Source organism: Alexandromys fortis, unplaced genomic scaffold (assembly GCF_014885135.2).
Source record: "Alexandromys fortis isolate MF-2015 unplaced genomic scaffold, M_Fortis_MF-2015_v1.1 scaffold_149, whole genome shotgun sequence".
Taxonomy (NCBI): Eukaryota; Metazoa; Chordata; class Mammalia; order Rodentia; family Cricetidae; genus Alexandromys; species Alexandromys fortis.
This window is the reverse complement of record NW_026068025.1, coordinates 2391098-2407956: the sequence shown is the minus strand read 5'-3', so window position 1 is coordinate 2407956 and position 16859 is coordinate 2391098. Positions and strand designations below refer to the sequence as shown.

The following is a 16859-nucleotide window of genomic DNA, read 5'->3' as shown; positions in this document are numbered from 1 at the left end:
GAGATGGCTCATCTCACTGTGGGGAGGCCTAATGTAAGACACGGTGGGTGGCCAAGAGCAAGAACTCTTAATTAGGGGGAGGAACTCAGGAATTCTGGCTGTTGCCTTTTAGTTTTGTGATCCCTCTGGCTTTGCCTAATGGTGATCACGTTGGTTTGTTGAGGGAATGGACTATGTAGAATATTGACTTGGGGGCTGGAGAGATGGTTCAGTAGTTAAGAGAATTGACTGCTCTTGCAGAGAATTCCTCTTTGGTTCCCAGCATCCATATGGTAGCTCACAACTTCCTGTAACTCCAGTTCCAGGGGACCCAGTGCCCACTTCTGGCCTCCATGGATACTGCATAACCTGGCCCACAGGCATTCAAGCAGGCAACATCCCATATCCATAATTAAGCCTTAGGAAAAATTGCTATTGACTTGGTCAGTACACTAGCTTCTAGATGGTGATGTCATTGACTGTTAGAGTTGGTCCTTTTATCCGTATTTGGAGACACTAAAGGAATAAGTGCAAACATGGTAAGCTGTCAGGGGAGCACTGGGAGATTAGTCATTTTCTGGTGTGACCGACGTTCTCGTGGCCAGGAAAGGCTGTGTCCAGTATTATAGCCTTTTAGCTCTAGCTTTAAATCGAAGTTTTAACAAAAAGCTACAGCTGGACTCCATCTCTACTTCATTTACTCATGTAGCCTTGTTTTTAGGCACAAGTTCGAGCTGGGCTAAAAAGCGGCAAAGAGATGATACCCACCCCAGCAGGTAATGGGCCACTCTCTTTACGGTTCTGTTTCTGCTCTAAGTATGAAGCTCTGTTGTCCAGAGAGGTCGAGTCTGTGAGTTCGGGCTCTCGTGACAGTAACGATTGTTTCTGCCATAACTTGCCAGACCAACTCTAAACTCTCCTGTTAAATGTTTCTTACGTAATTTCACATATACTAACCGACGATTGAGGGTCATTTTTGTTAATACCACAGTGACAAAGTGAATGTCCCACTGCCCTCTTCAAACAGAAAGAGACGCTATCGATGGAGTGATTTTGCCAGACATCGTCAGACCGGAGGTCCAGACGGGCCCGCTGGTAGTAGAAGAAAGCCAGCATGCAGTGCCCACCGTCGGGGAGATCTTGACAGGGAGACAGCTGATCGTCTATCGTGGCTTGGCCCTGGCTGTTTCCATTGCCGTCCTCATAGCAGGAATCGTAGCGCGAGTTCTCAATGATCGTGGCTAAGATAGGCTTCTCACCGGTCTGTGGACTGGTGATTATTGTGTACCACGTCCTGATCATGGGCGGGAGCTTGTTGTTGGAACAGAAGCCTTCTCTTAACTGTGGGTAGAAGGGCTGCCAGCAAGCATCCTTGGTTACACTGAGAGACCGCCCCACTCTACTGCAGGTCAAGAAGATGCAGTAGGCTTGCCTAGTGTGTGCAAGGCCTCTGTTGGATGGTCAGCACCAGGGTTTGTGGGTGGGGTGGGGGGAGAATGAACAAACGAATGAATGGCTATCCAAACTGCGGGGCGTGCTAGGGATAGAGTGCACAGACATCAGCACCTGCTAGGCAAGTGCTCCACCACTGAGCACTCCCACATTCCGGAAGCCCTGCCTTTAAGGATGCTTTCACGTTATCATGGTTTCCAAATATGTCAGTTTGATTTTCCCTACTGGAAATGTACCTTACCCACCCCTGCATCCTCCGCTGCCGGATCCTCACGGTGAGTGAGTGTCAGGTACCCTTCTCCCTGTCTGGGTGCCACAGAAGCACTTATAAAATAAATACCTAAGATTTACAAGGCACGCTGAGAATATTTGAGGACATGATGTTATTATAAATGGTAGCTTTGGGGTTTTACCTTTAAACAATTTTCATACTAATTAGGAAAGATATGGATTCTTGTTTTGTTTTGCTTTTGTTTTTTGTTGGTCCTTGACTCCCACAATGCTTTGGTTTGGTTTCACTTTCCAGGACAGACATTTTTATAGCTTAATCTAAAAAATTTGGTCAATCCTAAGATAATTTTTTTAATACTATATACTAAAAGCGAAACAAAACAAAAACAAAAGCAAAGAGCACCAGGCATTTCCTAACACAAAGCTCCCGAGTTACCCACAGTGGAGTACAGAGCCCTGCAGTTTTAGTCAGCTGCCGTGACTGTACCATAAACCTGGTGATATTGGCAGACACAGAGAAAACTTTTTATTTGTTTTGGAATCTTCATCCGTGGTCAGCTGCTGGGTTGTCTTGGGGAGTCTGTGATGGAGCAGAGAGGCTCCCTTCGTGACCTGGAGACAATGGAAAAGAAAGAGGCGGGGCTCTGGCTATCCATCCATGGCCAGGCTGCCAGGGACTGGACGTCCTCCCAGACCCCACCTCTTAAAGGTTCTCAGTCTGCCACGAGCGCTGTACTGGAGACTAAGCCTTTAACACATGGTCCTTAGTGAACACTTCGCTTATTTGATTTGCTGTCTTAAGGGTGAGAAGACAATCCAGGATCATCAACTCTCTCTGGAGAGCTGATAAAGAAACCCATAATAAATAGTGAGTTTATAAGGATTAAAAACTTACATCCCCAAAGAGACAATAGAATATATTAGAACCACATCCCAGAGCAGGACGCTATAGGATAAAACATTTTGAGGTAAATTTAGACTGCATACAATGCGCCGTCTGTGAGCGAGGACCTCAGCGACATTCAGTTCAAGTGCGCGGTCATAACTCTCACCTAGTTGTAAAGCATTTCATCGTCCTCTCCCCAAAACTCGCGTTTATCAAGAGGGCACTCAAGTCCCTTTCCTCCAGCCCCCAGCTAACACCAGCCTGCTTTCTGTTTCTGTGGATTTACCGCTGGAGTACTGAAGGACCACGTCGGATGCTTTGACTCTGCTTCTTGAGACTCCTCCCCCTGAGCCACGCCCATCTGGTCCTTCCTTTCCTGGCTGAGAGATAGATACATCTACGCTGCTTCCCTCTCAGCTGGTGTGAACAGTGCTGGTGTGATCGTTCACACACAGGGTCTCTGTATACACACCTGTCGCACTCCTTCCGAATACGTCCTGGGAATGGGTCGAGTTATACTGCGGTTCTGCAAGTTTTAGGGGCACTTACAGCAGGACAGACGGGGAAACTACGGGGATGTGGGAAAGAGAAAGGACCCACGCTCCAGAGCTTGCCAGTAGAGATGCAAGAACCCCAGCATTTACTGTGAATGCTGCCAATATAAAGATAATATTTCTTTCACATTTAGCTATTAGATGTCAGTGAATCAGGCTTAAAGCCAGAATGCATATGATCTTGAGTAGGGCCTCACTTTTCTCCTAGATTAGCAGTTCTCAACCTGTAGGTCACGTCCCTTTTAGGGGTCCAACGACCCTTTCACAGGGGTTGCATATCAGATATCTTACATATCAGATAGTCACATTACAATTCATAACAGCAGCAAAAGTATAGTTATGAAGTAGCAATGAAATAATTTTATGCTTGGGGGTCACCACAACATGAGGGACTGTATTAAAAGGTTTCAGCGTTAGGAAGGTTGAGAACCACTACCCTAGATATTTTCTGGGAATCACAAATAATGCTGTTTTCATTTTCTGTGGAGACAGCCTGTCTTCCTGCAACCCTGTGCTCTGCACTTGAACACCACAGACTGTAAAATCCTGTCAAGTGGCCCTGGGGACTGTCTGGTGGTCTCACTCAGGTTCCTTAGCAACTCTTAGAAGATAATAGCTTCAAAACCCAGCACTTGTGAGGCAGATGCAGGTGGATCTCTGTGAGTTTGAAGTAAGCTTTGTGAGTTCTAGGGCAGCCAAGGCTACACTGGGAGACTCTGTGTCTCAGAAACAGTGAAGACAAAACCCCTGCTAAAATGGCTACAGGACTGTTGTAAAAGACCGTGGAGGAGGGCGAGTTCCTTCAAGAAACCTGCACGCATGCTCGTGGGCGCTTCTCACTTTCGGAACCCCTCTCTTCCTCTTAATCCTTATGCTTAAATTCTTTCTTAAAGTGCCTTTTAATAAACCCAGCCTTCCTTCATACTAATGTGTCTTCAAAGTCTCCTACACTGAGGACAAAGGCCTGGCCCTAGAGTCACACGCAAAGCAGATGGTGCTCTTCAGGAGTGGGACTGGATTAGCTGCGCATGTGTATTGTGAACCCCAGGGCAATAACTGTACAAGGAAAAGGTGAGCTGACTGGTATGCCAAGATAAAAGAGCATCTGAAAAAATTGCTCAGTTAAAACCAGGAGGGCAGAGGCAGAAAAAAGAAAAAAAGCAGAATAACAAACATAAAAGGTAACAAATATTACTTCGTCTCAGCAGTGAGGAACACTGACTGCTCCTGCAGAGGACCCAGGTTCGATTCCCAGCACCCACACAGTGGCTCACAACTGTCTCTAACTGCAGTTCTAGGGCATCTGAGCCCTCTCTGGGCCTCCGTGTGCAGTGCAGACATATGGTGCACACACATGCATGCAGGCAAAACACCCATACATAAAATACAAATAAATCTTTAAGAAAAGAATCTGCACTGCAGACAGAAAGACACCTGTGAATTCTCCTTCCCATCCCTGAGGAGTGGATCCTTTTACAGTTGTTAAGCCTACTTTGGTGGTACTTTAGGGTAGCTGAGAAGGAGGTCAGCCAGCTGTAATCCACAAGGGTAAGGCGCTAGTTTTCTTCTTGGTGAGCCCCCTGCAGCATGGTACAAGAACAGCCACAGCCCCTCCGGAGTGAACCCATATATTGTTCTATCTAAGTTGTTAGGATCCGAAACTGAGCCCTGCAGCTCTAACTACCTAGGCTCAGCACCTGTCTTCAATTAGGCAGACAGGAGATGGCGAAAAGCCAGGAACAGAGATTCAGCCAATTTAGAACATTGGGAGGGGGAACTGATGAACAGGTCCCGTGAGCCCCCAGCCCATCCCCACCCCCGGGCCCCAGGCCATCTTCAGGGCCCTGGTACGAAGTTCAGTTTAAACAGAGAGCAATGAGTAATTAGGGCCTGATCGGCGTGTAGCCCGGCCGTTATCCCTGCACCAGCTTCCGTCTCTTCTGTCAGGAGGCCTGAGAAGTCAGACCTGTGTGAAATCTTGCTGGGAATGAGTTCCTCTTCTGGTTGGCACCAGGCTTCAGCCTTTTTCTCCTCCCAGCATGAGACCCCTAGGTAAATTTTGATTTCTTGGCATCTGAATTAACCTTCTCTAAGGAAAGAGAATTGATAGAATGTGTATGTGTGTTTGTGGTGTGTGTGTGGTATGTATGTCTGTGTGTTATGTATGTCTGTGTGTGGTGTGTATGTGTGGAGTATGTGTGTGGTGTGTTTGTGGTGTGTGTTATGTATGTATGTGTGTGGTGTGCATGTGTGTGTGTGGAGTATGTGTGTGTGGTGTGTGTGTATGTTATGTATGTGTGGTGTGTATGTGTGATGTGTAGGTGTTTATGTGGTGTATGTGTGTGTGGTGTGTATGTGTGTTTTATGTATGTATGTGGTGTGTATTTGTGTGTGGTGTGTATGTATGTGTGTGTTATGTATTTGTGTGGGGTGTGTGTGTGTATACATATATTGGCTTCATCCTCCGTGTAGTCCAGCAATGGCCACCTTACACTGGAGAGACTGAGAACCGGCAGTTGCTCAGTCCATGAGGCTGGACGTCTCAGCTGTCCCACCCTGGCCCTGAAAGCTTGGAGAATTCCTGGAGAGCTGCACTCCAGTCTACGCTGAAATAACAAAGAACTCGGTTCTAATATTGGAGAAAATATCGCGGCAATAGGAGAGATGAACTTGCCATTGAGAGTGAGGGCGAACAGTTTCCTTCTCCCACATCCTGTTCCCCAGCTGCGAAAGGAAGGTGCTGCTCTCATTCAGAGTGTGTCTGCCTGCTTCAAACACTCAGGAAAACCCCTCACAGGAGGGCTGAGCAGCCTGTGTTTATTCCAGACGCAGTCAGGTTGACAACCTTTAGGAGGCCTGTTGTCTCAACAGTCAGGTCTCCAAAGAGATCAACAAGGCCAATGTCCTTCCTGCCAGGCCATTCCTCTCTCCCTCACCCCTTTCCCATGCATGCCACTGTTCTCAGAGCAGAGGGAGCTGAGTGCGTGCACCTGCTGTTTCCTCTGCCAGGTGTCCTGGCCAGAGAGACTTGGCTTTCTCTAGGATGGTGAGTCCTCCCTCACAGTTGGCTTGCGGCCATTTTCAGCTTGCGAGTAGCCCTTCAAGGTCAGCACCCTGAACAACCAGACAGGTTAAGCTCCAGAGTTAGGTTGGGAAGGCCGTTCCCTTAGGGATGCCCAGAAAGAAAGCAAGTCTCGGGAGTCAATGTGGGCAGACCGGGGTGTGCTCCTTGCACACAGGACGTCTGTCGCCCTAAGCGAATCCTTCATCACTGTAACTTTAACAAAACCCACAAAGGGTCTCACATTGTCCTCTCCTACTCACCCCACCATGTATTAAAAGTGAAAAAAGCTAGTCTAAGTTTGATCCTCAGAATCTTAAAAAAGAACAACAACAACAAAAAAAAACCCACATGTTTCCTTTATAAGAAAACTCAGCCTTTATCATGTTTCTGAAAGGGAACACTGGCTGCCTAATGGCACTCTGAGCTATAGCTGTCTCCTGCAGTTAGACTGCTCTTGTAACTTAGGAAAGGATTCTAAGATTTGCATGAGAACCCGCATCCCTCACGAGAGTCTCACTCTCCAGTAAACTCAGCCCTGGAGGACATTTTTGATAGCGCCTCCTTCACACAAAGCTCCACTCAGCCTCCAGCTTTTCCAATGCCAGCCATGTCTTCTCTTAATAACTCTGCTCCCATCTTCTCTCAGACCTCTCTTCCCCTTCTTCTTCCCCTTCACTCGTCTCCATCCACAAAGCTTTCTCTAACCACTCCTCAAGAGGGTCCAGAGGCTCTTGTGGCGTCTATAATACTGACTCTCCTGTTCAGTGATAGCTGTGCACTTTCTGGGGCCTGCTAGCTGCCCTCCCCCCATAATCTCTGCTATAGGCCCTCACATCATCCAACAAGCTTCTCCTCAGTCAGGGATAACTCAGTTCCAGGAAACTCACTGACAGCCACATTTTCCTTCAAGGGTCCTAACGTCCTTTAAAGGCTGAGGAAACGCAGCCTCATGGTAAACTTCTGATCACCGGGCTATTGAAATAGTCCTCATAATGCTCCATGCAAAGCCCCATTCGGGCAGTAAAGAAGTCAAATGGAACCCACAGACTATTGCAGGACCTGAAGACCATAAATGAGGTGTTCTGGCCCGTCCTATAATCCCAAATCTTTACACCCTTTGGAAATAGATATCCCCCAATGCCTCCTGGCCCACAATGTTAGGTTAAGGATGGTTCTTTTGTGTTCACATCCTCCTAGACCCAGTTCCCATCTGCTGTAGAATACTGAACCCCAACACCCAGCTTACTCAGCGGCTTTTCTGGATTGTCTTATCTCAGGGCTTTTGAAATAGTCCCACTTCTTCTGATAGGCACTAGCCAAAAACGTGTCCTCTCTTACCAACCCTTCCCTCCCCACCTCATGCTCCCAGGAGTAGCCCCCTTCAGTATAGCTAACTAAGGAATCAAGGACAAAGAAAAACCTACTTCAGATCAAACATCACTAGTGTGCCTTGTGTGGTTAGGTTTTTCCTTCAAAGGCCCAAATCTCTCAACAAAAGGTCCAATTCTTGGGCCTTATATTAATCAGAGGCAAAATAAGCCTTTTCTGTCAAACTATAGAAGTTCCAAACTACTAGCTAGGAACTACACAAAACTATACAAAATGCGAACACGGCAAGGCTTTGCAGGACTGAGATTCTCTAGCTTAGGCCGTATAGCTAAACTTTCTGAGGCCTTGCAGTCTGTCCATCTGTGTGGTGAAGTTTGCATGCTTCCCATGACAGCTGTCAGTCTGGCCCAGTTCATCCCACAGCAGCTGTGGGCATGGCCCAGCAAGAAGACCACACACTTACTTAAAATGTCATGAAGTTTTTTCCAATTTTTCCCCCAACCTGATGACACAGTTCTCAAGGGGGAACTTTGTAGATGACAGCATCAAGTCAATGTCGAAAGGTTGGACACATCTATGAGGGACAAGAGGAGTTATCTATTAGATGGGATCTCTGGAATGGCACAGGCCCCAGGCCTCCTAAAGCGGACACTCCTTTTGGTCCCATTGCTAGCGCTTCCTAATGGTGCATCTTTTCTCTGTGTATACATAATCAAGGAGGTGGGGGGACTTGACCCAAACCTTGGGACCTCCCTAGCACCCAGTAGCTTCTCTCTATGAGTCACTAGTTTTGGTGGCACTGGGATGGCTCTTTCCCATCAGGACACTGTCAACTGTGGTTCTCTTGTTGAGACAGCAGCTATATCAACGCTGGGACTGACTGGGAAGACTCACTTCCTTCACTAGGTCCTTGAAGCCGCTAGATTGCAGATGTTCTAGTTAGTAAATACCAGACTCAGGCTGGGGATGTAGTTCAGCTGGCAGAGGGCTTCCTTAGGATGCATGAAGCCCTAGATTCATCCCCTGGCACTTCATACATTGGATTAGACTCCTGAAGGATGCACAGATAAGGGATGTGTGGAATATAATATTCCTCTGCTGTTAGGGGGTGCTACCGAGGCCAGGTGTGTGGCAAGGGAGTCCCTGAATGGAGACCCCGAGAGGGCAGCCATTGCCTGCAGCTGTGAAGGTGAAAGCCTGGATTATGTTAGAGACTCTGTGATGTTGGTCCTGCCAGAGCCAGGAGTCCACTGCCCACAGCGTGTGGAACCAGCCCACAAGAGAGAATTCACTTCAGGCAGCAAAGCTGGAATAGAAGAGTCACCCAAGCCTCTGACATCGGACATGGGGCTACAGGATTTGGAGCTTGCCTGTCCTGGTCTTGGTCTTGCTTTGGCCTAGCATTACCTCGCTATATCCAGATTGCCCCTTTTTGTAATGGTAATGTATATTCTGTGTAATTGCACATTGGGAGTTTGTGATTTGTTTTTTAATTTTAAAGGAGGTTTGTATATGCGGAGGATGCAGTAAAGAAAACACCTAAATGGCCATTCCATGATTGGGGGGAAGGTTTTCATTGTGTAAGAGAACAGCCAGAGGCATCTGGAAGAATCCGGAGCAGAGAGAAAAAGAAGTAGACATGGCCAGGAACAGTGAAGTGGGGGCGTGGGAAAAAATCCTGCGGCTTTATTAGGAGGATGAGTAGCTGGGGGAGCGAAGCCTTGCGCTGAAATAGGCTTTGGGGTTTAGGGTAGAAGAGGAGATGAGAGGGGCCAGACTTCTAGTGTAGGGGCTTTGAAGTGTATAATGGGTGCCTGTGACTAGGGACTGAGGGGGCCTGGAGGCCAGCATGGGCTTTGATATGCAACCACAGGTATATATTAGTGGAGAACCCTATGCCATCCCACCAGAGGCAAGGGGAAAGACTCCTTTTGGCACTGGAACCCATTTTACAGGTTCCGGAGGAATGCTGGCTTTTTTCTAACTACCAGAAACCCTTCTGCGGTTCAGGTGGCACCCAGCTTTGGAATACTGGGCAGGAGCTCCATTTCAAGCCCCTCCCCTAGGAGTTGCCTTACTCCAAACTCCACCCCCTAGAAAGCCCTGCAAACAGTGAGCCCCACCCCAGGGAGGGTTAAGAAAGCCCACCAAACTGTAACCCTCCCCAGGAAAGGTCAAGACCACTCCCGCAGGCTACTTAAACTGCCCCCCTCCAAGAATGTACACGTGGTCTTCCCTTCTCTCTCTTCCCCTCACCACGCTTGCCCGGTGCCACCCATGAGCATTGCATTAAACATGGGCATCTTTTATTCGCTCTAATTCAGTCTGAAATTATTTGCATCAGTGGAGAGGCTTGTCTTAAGAAATACTCGTAACAGTTCCTCCTTTAGACTCTTTTCCTATAGGCTGCTAAAGACCTTATAGCTTTCCATTGGTCTCTCTAATTTTTTAATTCCGCTCTGTCTTTAGCTTCTGTTTACTTAACCTTCTGTATGATCCTGTCTTTTAGATTGCAGTCCATTATCTCCAGATGCTCTGATCTCAAGAATGACAAGCACTATCATTAACACCAACACTGGCTCCCACCTTTGAGGACCTCTTGACCTCCAATCACTTCTCAGTTCAGACTCCAACCTCCTACAATAGCCACACTCTCCCCTCTCCAAAAATGTGTCCCAAGCTTTTTATGCCGTCTGGTCTGTGGCTGTTAGCACTGTCAACTTGATAAAGTCTAGAGACATCTGAGAAGGGAGTCTCAGTGAGGTATTATCTAGATTAGGTTGGCATGTGGGCATGTCTGTGATTAAATTATTTAAGGTGGGAAGACCTAGCCATTGTGGGTGGCATCATCCCCTAGGCAGGCGACCCTGGGCTTTATAAGAGTAGAGAAAGTGAGATACATAAATGTATTCATTCCTGTTTCCTAACTGGGGCTATAATGTGGCCAGCTGTTTCAAGCTCTGTCTCCCTTGACTTCACAGAGGTGATGGACTGTGCCCTGAATTGTGAGCTAAGATAAACTGGTTCTTCTTTAAGTTGTTTTGACCAGAGTATTTTATCACAGCAATGGAAAAGAAACTAAGACATGGTCCTATCCCCGTGACAGATTAGTAATGCCAACCAGGTCTCCTTGATGCCCCTTCTCGACTCTAAAACAGTTCCGGAAAGGATACCTCTGTCATTTGCCACGGATTTGACCTCACTGATCTCTTGGAGGAAAGATAAAGACAAAAAGCCCCAATTTCTAATAATTAGACTCTCGCCACTGGCTTGCTTAGCTTATATAAGTAGCTATGGCCTTATACCTAATGACAGCGGGCATCTTACCCCAAATGGCCAGTCTCAAAGAACAAATGGTGTCACAAAATGTATTGCCTGTTACTCATGATGACTCATTTTCAAAGATGCCTCCAGTCAGCTTAGGCCCAGGTACAAATGAACAGAAACTCCTAGAGTCCTGCTCGTGCCTGCTAGTCCAGCTCTCTCCAGCGCTGTCAAACTACACCCCAATACCCACTCTGCTGCTTTGAAGTAGAAAATTCCTCACGGCCAAGCTTTAAAGTTTTAAAACAAACAAGAACGGTAGAGATGAACCCTCACACTGTTTTTATTGTAACAAACAAGCCATGGAAGGAAAAATAAGGCGTGGATGACCGTAGGTTTGTGCCTTCCTGATTACACAGGAACAAACAAAGGGACCAAGGGTTTATACTGCTGTCTGCGCTCATTAGTGCACCTGTCTGTCATTCTAAGCCAACACCTGACTTTGCAAGGTCATGAAAAGAAACTTCCCTGTTTGGCTACACTGGGTGTCAGTGTTCCTATTATAAAACAAGTGCGTTCCTGTTACGAATGGGGGCCACCGTTTCTCACGCTACCAAACAAGCCAGTCAGCAGCTCACTTATCTACTCATAAATGTATCCCTTCAAATGACCCACAAGATAAGACCAAATGCCTTCTAGGAACAGAAACAAAGTGCTCCAGTTCCCCCTCAGGGCAGTCAGTCTCTGAGAAGTCACCCACTGTCAGCTCTATCTCTCTGCAATTCAAGTGCCTGTTCATTATTTCAAGATTCATCAGCAGGCTGAGGGTGTCACACGGTTGGGTGAGCCCTCGCTTGCCATACGCAAAACTCTAGGTTCCATCCCTAGCACCAGACGGAATCAAGTCTGGTGGCACATGTCTGTGAATCCAGCACTCTGGAGGCAGAGGCAGAGGCCACCCTTGCCAATAAAGTGAGTTTGAGGCTAGCCTGGGCTACGGGACACCCTGCTTCCAAAGAAAGAAACAAACAACAACAACAACAACAAAAAACCCAGCAACAGCAATAACTAAATCTTTTATACTCATTCTGATTTTGTAAATATGTCTTTCCCTGCACCGTGGCCTGTTTGTGCATCTGTTGCCAGCTTGACACATTGATGCTTCTCATCCACAAACGCGGACTATCTCTCTTTTCTCCATCTGTTAACACATACCTAAGTGTTTTGTTTTTGGAGATGCTGGTGTACATAGTGTAGGTATTACCAGCAGTGAAGGGACAGGGACACAGTGCCATGCTGTTACCCTGAGCTGCCTGACGTTTAGGGACCTTGACTCAAACTAAACTGGGGTTTGTGGCTTCCGTGCTGGGAAGAATTTCTGTTACAAAGCAGGATCTGTTATTTTATTAACAATGTATTAGTAGAGGTGCAGGAGTTAAGAGAGGTAGGTGTTCAGAAGAAAGAAAGACATATCCAGTTGTCGGGGGGGGGGACTTTAAGGGAGAGTGGGGGGAAAACACGTTCCCAAGTGTGGGCTCGGGGTTCTCCAATAGAGGGTAGGCAATTAGTAGTCTTAACTTTAGCCACTGTGTATGTGTGTGTGAATACGTACATATAGATTTCTCTCCACCTCACACTCATCTACTAAGTGAAATGCCTTATAATCTATAATTTGATAAGGTAAAACCAGGATCCACTAGGGCTGTACAAGGGCGAAGTCCCTTTGCTGCAGATGGGGTTTCTGGTGACATTCCTAGAAAATGGCTGGGAAGGAAGAAGGGTCTAGAACAATTGCTAACTGTGCTAATTCTTGCTTTGCTATCGATGAGATGTTCAACCAGATGCCCAGAAAGGGGCTTCTCTTCCTTCTGTGAATGAAAAGTCTTAAAAAACAAGCCATGCCTGCATAGACTCACTGGTTAGAAGGTCAGTATTGTGGCGAGGGGGTGTCTCAGGTTCAGATAATGATGACCTTAGCCTGGGCTAGCTTTAGCCCCAACCCCCCAGTAGCCATTCCTTGCTCACCTCTATGGCAGAACTAGTGTCCTGTGACTAACATGTAAACCCTTTGTGGTCCACTAGAGCACTAACTTCCACCAGCGCACAGGCTAGGGGTGTCAGTAGACAGCATCTGGGGTCTAGGGAAAAATCTTCCGCCATCCTGCTGCGGTTGCCCTGATGTACCCACCGATGGATTTTAAACTCGCCTTGACTTATGATTCTCTTTGTTCTGTAAAACTATAAAGCTTTGTGAAACTGCTTCCATGTTAGAGCACGGAATTTGGGGTGACCCGAGTCTGTGTTCCTCGGCCTAGTCACTAAAATGGCTCGAAGATAAACTCTCTCTTATTCCTTTTAAGATGAGAGCTGTAGTGACGCTTCTCGTGTCTCCATTTTTCTCTGCCTTTCTATCCCACCTCATTCTAATTTCAGTTAGTTTAATGCCGATATATGATTAGTGGGTTTTCTATATTAAGGTTGCACCCTTGCAAATTTGGGTAATTGCCTATTAATTCCAGAAAGTTATTTTAGGTTTCTTCCCCCTCTTTTTCTTTTTAGAGAGAGGATCTCACCAAATTCCCCAACCCCGAATTCACCATATTCCTGTCATGTTTGGCTAGGGGCTATTCGGGCCATGCACATCTGCAGTAACCTCTTTCTCTCCCCTCACAGATGCTGTAAAAGAAATGGAAAGAAAAAGGAAACCGCCACCATGCTTTGGTTCTCAGAGACTCTGTAATCCCCACTCTTCTGGAGGAAGTTTACCAAGTACTTTTGGCTAAGGTAACACATTCCACATGATAGACATACACACCCATACACCCACCCACCCACACACAAAAGAAGCAAACCTTTCCCCTTCCCCCTGCCACCTGGGAATCAGACTGCCTCACTGCAAGCATGTACTATGAGTGATTCATCAACTACATGCTATGAGGTCTCCACCTCTGAAATCTTAAGAGGGGACCCCGTGGTTCTGAACGCTCCTCAGAGTCCCTATCGTGTTGCCTTTCTTTGGTGTTAGCCATTCACTTACCCCAAAGGACAGTTCACCTCAGTGTCCCTTTTGAACACTGAAACTTGAAACCTTTCACCTTTTTCTCCAGCATCCCTGCTAGTTGGGACAACAGGCTTTGTGATTTCTACACCGCCTATTATGCGCTCTGCAAACAAAGGCTGCTTTATTTCTTCCTTTACAGTTTGGAATAATATTACTCCAGCACTTGCTGGGGTTTTTTCCAATCCTTCCTCTTCATCTGGGGTCAAGCTGTTGCAAATGGAAGGCATCCAAAAATGTACCTTTTGTCCCTTCATGATTGCCAAGAGCACAAACTAGAGTTAAGGTCAGAGCTTGTGGCTCTGGCAGCTCTAACAGTCACCGGACCTCAATAAGTCAATTAAAGGCCAAGTTAGCTGTGAACCACAGCGAAAGGTAATTCACTCGGTGTGACCCTACTGGGAAGGCAGAAGGGTCCAGTGACCTACTTCCCATACCCAAGTCAGCTTCAGGGTCCTAACACGGGGGTCAAGTTTAAATGTAAGGCAAGATGAATGCGTGGTTTAGTGATCCTGGTCCAGGTGCGATCCTGCTCACCATTGACCCATTATGGCCTCACCCCACTCCTTTGGCTGGTCCAGGCCTTAGTCTTTTCCCGTTTCCAGCACGTGATTCCAGGAAAATTCCAATCCCTTGGGGGTTGAAGGGGACATGGCTCTCTTTTAGAATACCTCATTCCTTCCTGTATCCCAGGAACAGCACGTTACTTTTCCTGTTACTCAGCACTTAGATGCTCAGTGTCTGGATTCTGGAGTCCACATGTATTTGCGTCCTCATTAAACTCATTCACCGTTTCCTGTTCTCGGTGTTACTGAAACCAGAAGTGTGTGAGTGCCCTCCTGTGTGGGTGCCTGTGTGCTAGTGCTGGTGAGTTCCCCTTCTTTTCCAAGTACATGTCTATAGGGTCCAGGACCCATTACGTTTATGTTTGTCGAATTTCGGGCTATCCTGTTGGAGTCATGGTGTTTGCCAGGTGCCTGACACAAGCAACAAGGCAGACCTCACTGAGTGGATAGAGACATCTGCCCACTCATTTCTCACGACCCCCTGTTTTTGACTCAAGAGTCTTGTCACGGTGGATACATTGTGACAGGCAATGAATCCCGAGATTTGGCAATAGACTTGTAAAATGGGCTCTTGTGAGTCCAAGCCTGATCTCCAAACACCTTGGGCTGCCTTTTACAAAATTCCTTTTAAATTGGGGTTATCTAACACCTAACGAAAAAAAAGTCAAGGCTCAAAAGCACATACATGGTTTCTGGCTGCTGTGCTCCTGCTCCCTCTTCCTCGCTCCCCTCCCTGCTTCTCTGGCTGTTTACTGTTTTGTCTCTCACTATTTGTTCTCTACAATGGACCCATTTTCCCATCCTTCCACTCTAAAACTGTATCAGTATGCTGCCCTTTGGTTCTGTTCCCTCTTGCAGCATCTGCTATTCTGGTTCTTAATGGGACCACATGTGTGCTTCCCGGGCTTCTGCCGCTTGCCTACACCAGGACTTTTAAGTTGGTCAGCTGACCAGGATCCTAAACAAACAAACAAAAAAGTTTTATTTGTCTGTCTGTGAAAATAATGTGGCCACAGTATGCTTGTTTTATATCTGTATGAGTATGTGGGTGTGTTATTTGGGTGCTTGTTTATTTCTCTGTGTGTATGTGTTTTAAGGTCTGTAAAACTTATAACTCCGGATTACAACAGCTCTAAAAAAATACAAACATGTGGGTAATCTCCATTTTGACCTCACTGCCATCTTGGGTAAGAGTACCCATGTGTGCTAGTATTCTTTAACTTATTAAAATATTTCTTTAAATCTTCTTACATTTACTACCATTGGTAAGCTGTAACTAATTGGGTAAAATGCATGTCTAAATTTAACTTATATGTCTAGTTTAAATATAACTAACAGGTAATGGTACCCAATTCTCAAGTGCCTTTATAGATCTGAGAGTATGGCATTTAACAAAAGAACTTCTAACACAGAGATATGCCAGCTTCTGCGGCATCCTATAGCTCCTCCAAGAAGATGCGCAAGGTTACAAAAGACCTTCTGCCTTAAGCCTTGCCTTTGGGCATAGCAAAGTCACCCACACAGCAAAAAGCTGCCTTCCACCTCATCAGCTTCCTGGATGCTATACCTGGGATCGATCTTCTCAGCCTGCTAAGACAGGTAGACTAAATCCTTCTCCCCTACAGGAAAATCTTCAGGCCTCTTTTACTCAGCAGCTAAGGGCAAGCACTGTTTCTAAGGCTGGTGTTCTCCAAGGACTAAGGAGAGACTTGGGATTGCCTGAGTAGCTTAAAAAGCTGTCTCGTTTATCCCTCTTAGATCTGTCTGATGGCATTTGGTGACTTAAGGTACTCATAGCTCATTACTTCATTTGCTAAGTTTCCTGCTAAAAATACAGACAAATGAACCTCTTTCACAGGCTTCATAGTCCAGGATTTACAGGTTTCAAATGTATCTTAAAAGATCCAGAGTTCCCAATTTTCTTTAATTGTCTTCTAAAATGTTCCTGTTCCTGTTGTCTTATAGATACCTGCAGGTTCCTAAAAATTTCTGCTGCTTTATCAAAAAATATAATCTGGTAAAAACTAACAGTCTCCAAAGCCTAGTTTAACACCACCCATTTTCTTTTCTTTTTTTTAAAATATTTATTTATTTACTTATTTATTATGTATACAATATTCTGTCTGTGTGTATGCCTGCAGGCCAGAGGAGGGCACCAGACCCCATTACAGATGCTTGTGAGCCACCATGTGGTTGCTGGGAATTGAACTCAGGACCTTTGGAAGAGCAGGCAATGCTCTTAACCTCTGAGCCATCTCTCCAACCCCCAACACCACCCATTTTCAAACATATTTTACAGGTCACTCCTACTGTCTGGGCCAAGACCAATTTACAAATGGCCCTCCAGACAATGCCAACACCTGCACCAGCTCCTGAGACTTCACCATTGGTACCAACTCTCCTGGATCATGAAAACCTACCAACTAAAATCTGGTTTTAAAAGGGCATATCTGCTTTTGTGTCTCACTTATACACC

General features: G+C 46.3%; 1 protein-coding gene across 2 annotated transcripts in view; it reads left to right on the top strand.

Annotated features, from left to right (window-relative positions):
- LOC126514714 (multidrug and toxin extrusion protein 2) overlaps positions 1–3424 on the top strand; it is a 33033-nt gene extending 29609 nt beyond the window's left edge. Inside the window, exons 16-17 of one of the 2 annotated variants that reach the window (XM_050163808.1) lie at positions 701–755; positions 1007–3424. In XM_050163808.1, the coding sequence (XP_050019765.1) occupies positions 701–755; positions 1007–1224 (273 nt within the window). In that variant the 3' untranslated portion in view covers positions 1225–3424. Of the gene's footprint in view, positions 1–700; positions 756–970 lie in introns of both variants that reach the window. The other variant, XM_050163809.1, reaches the window with a different exon arrangement.
- The last annotated feature ends 13435 nt before the right edge of the window (positions 3425–16859 follow it).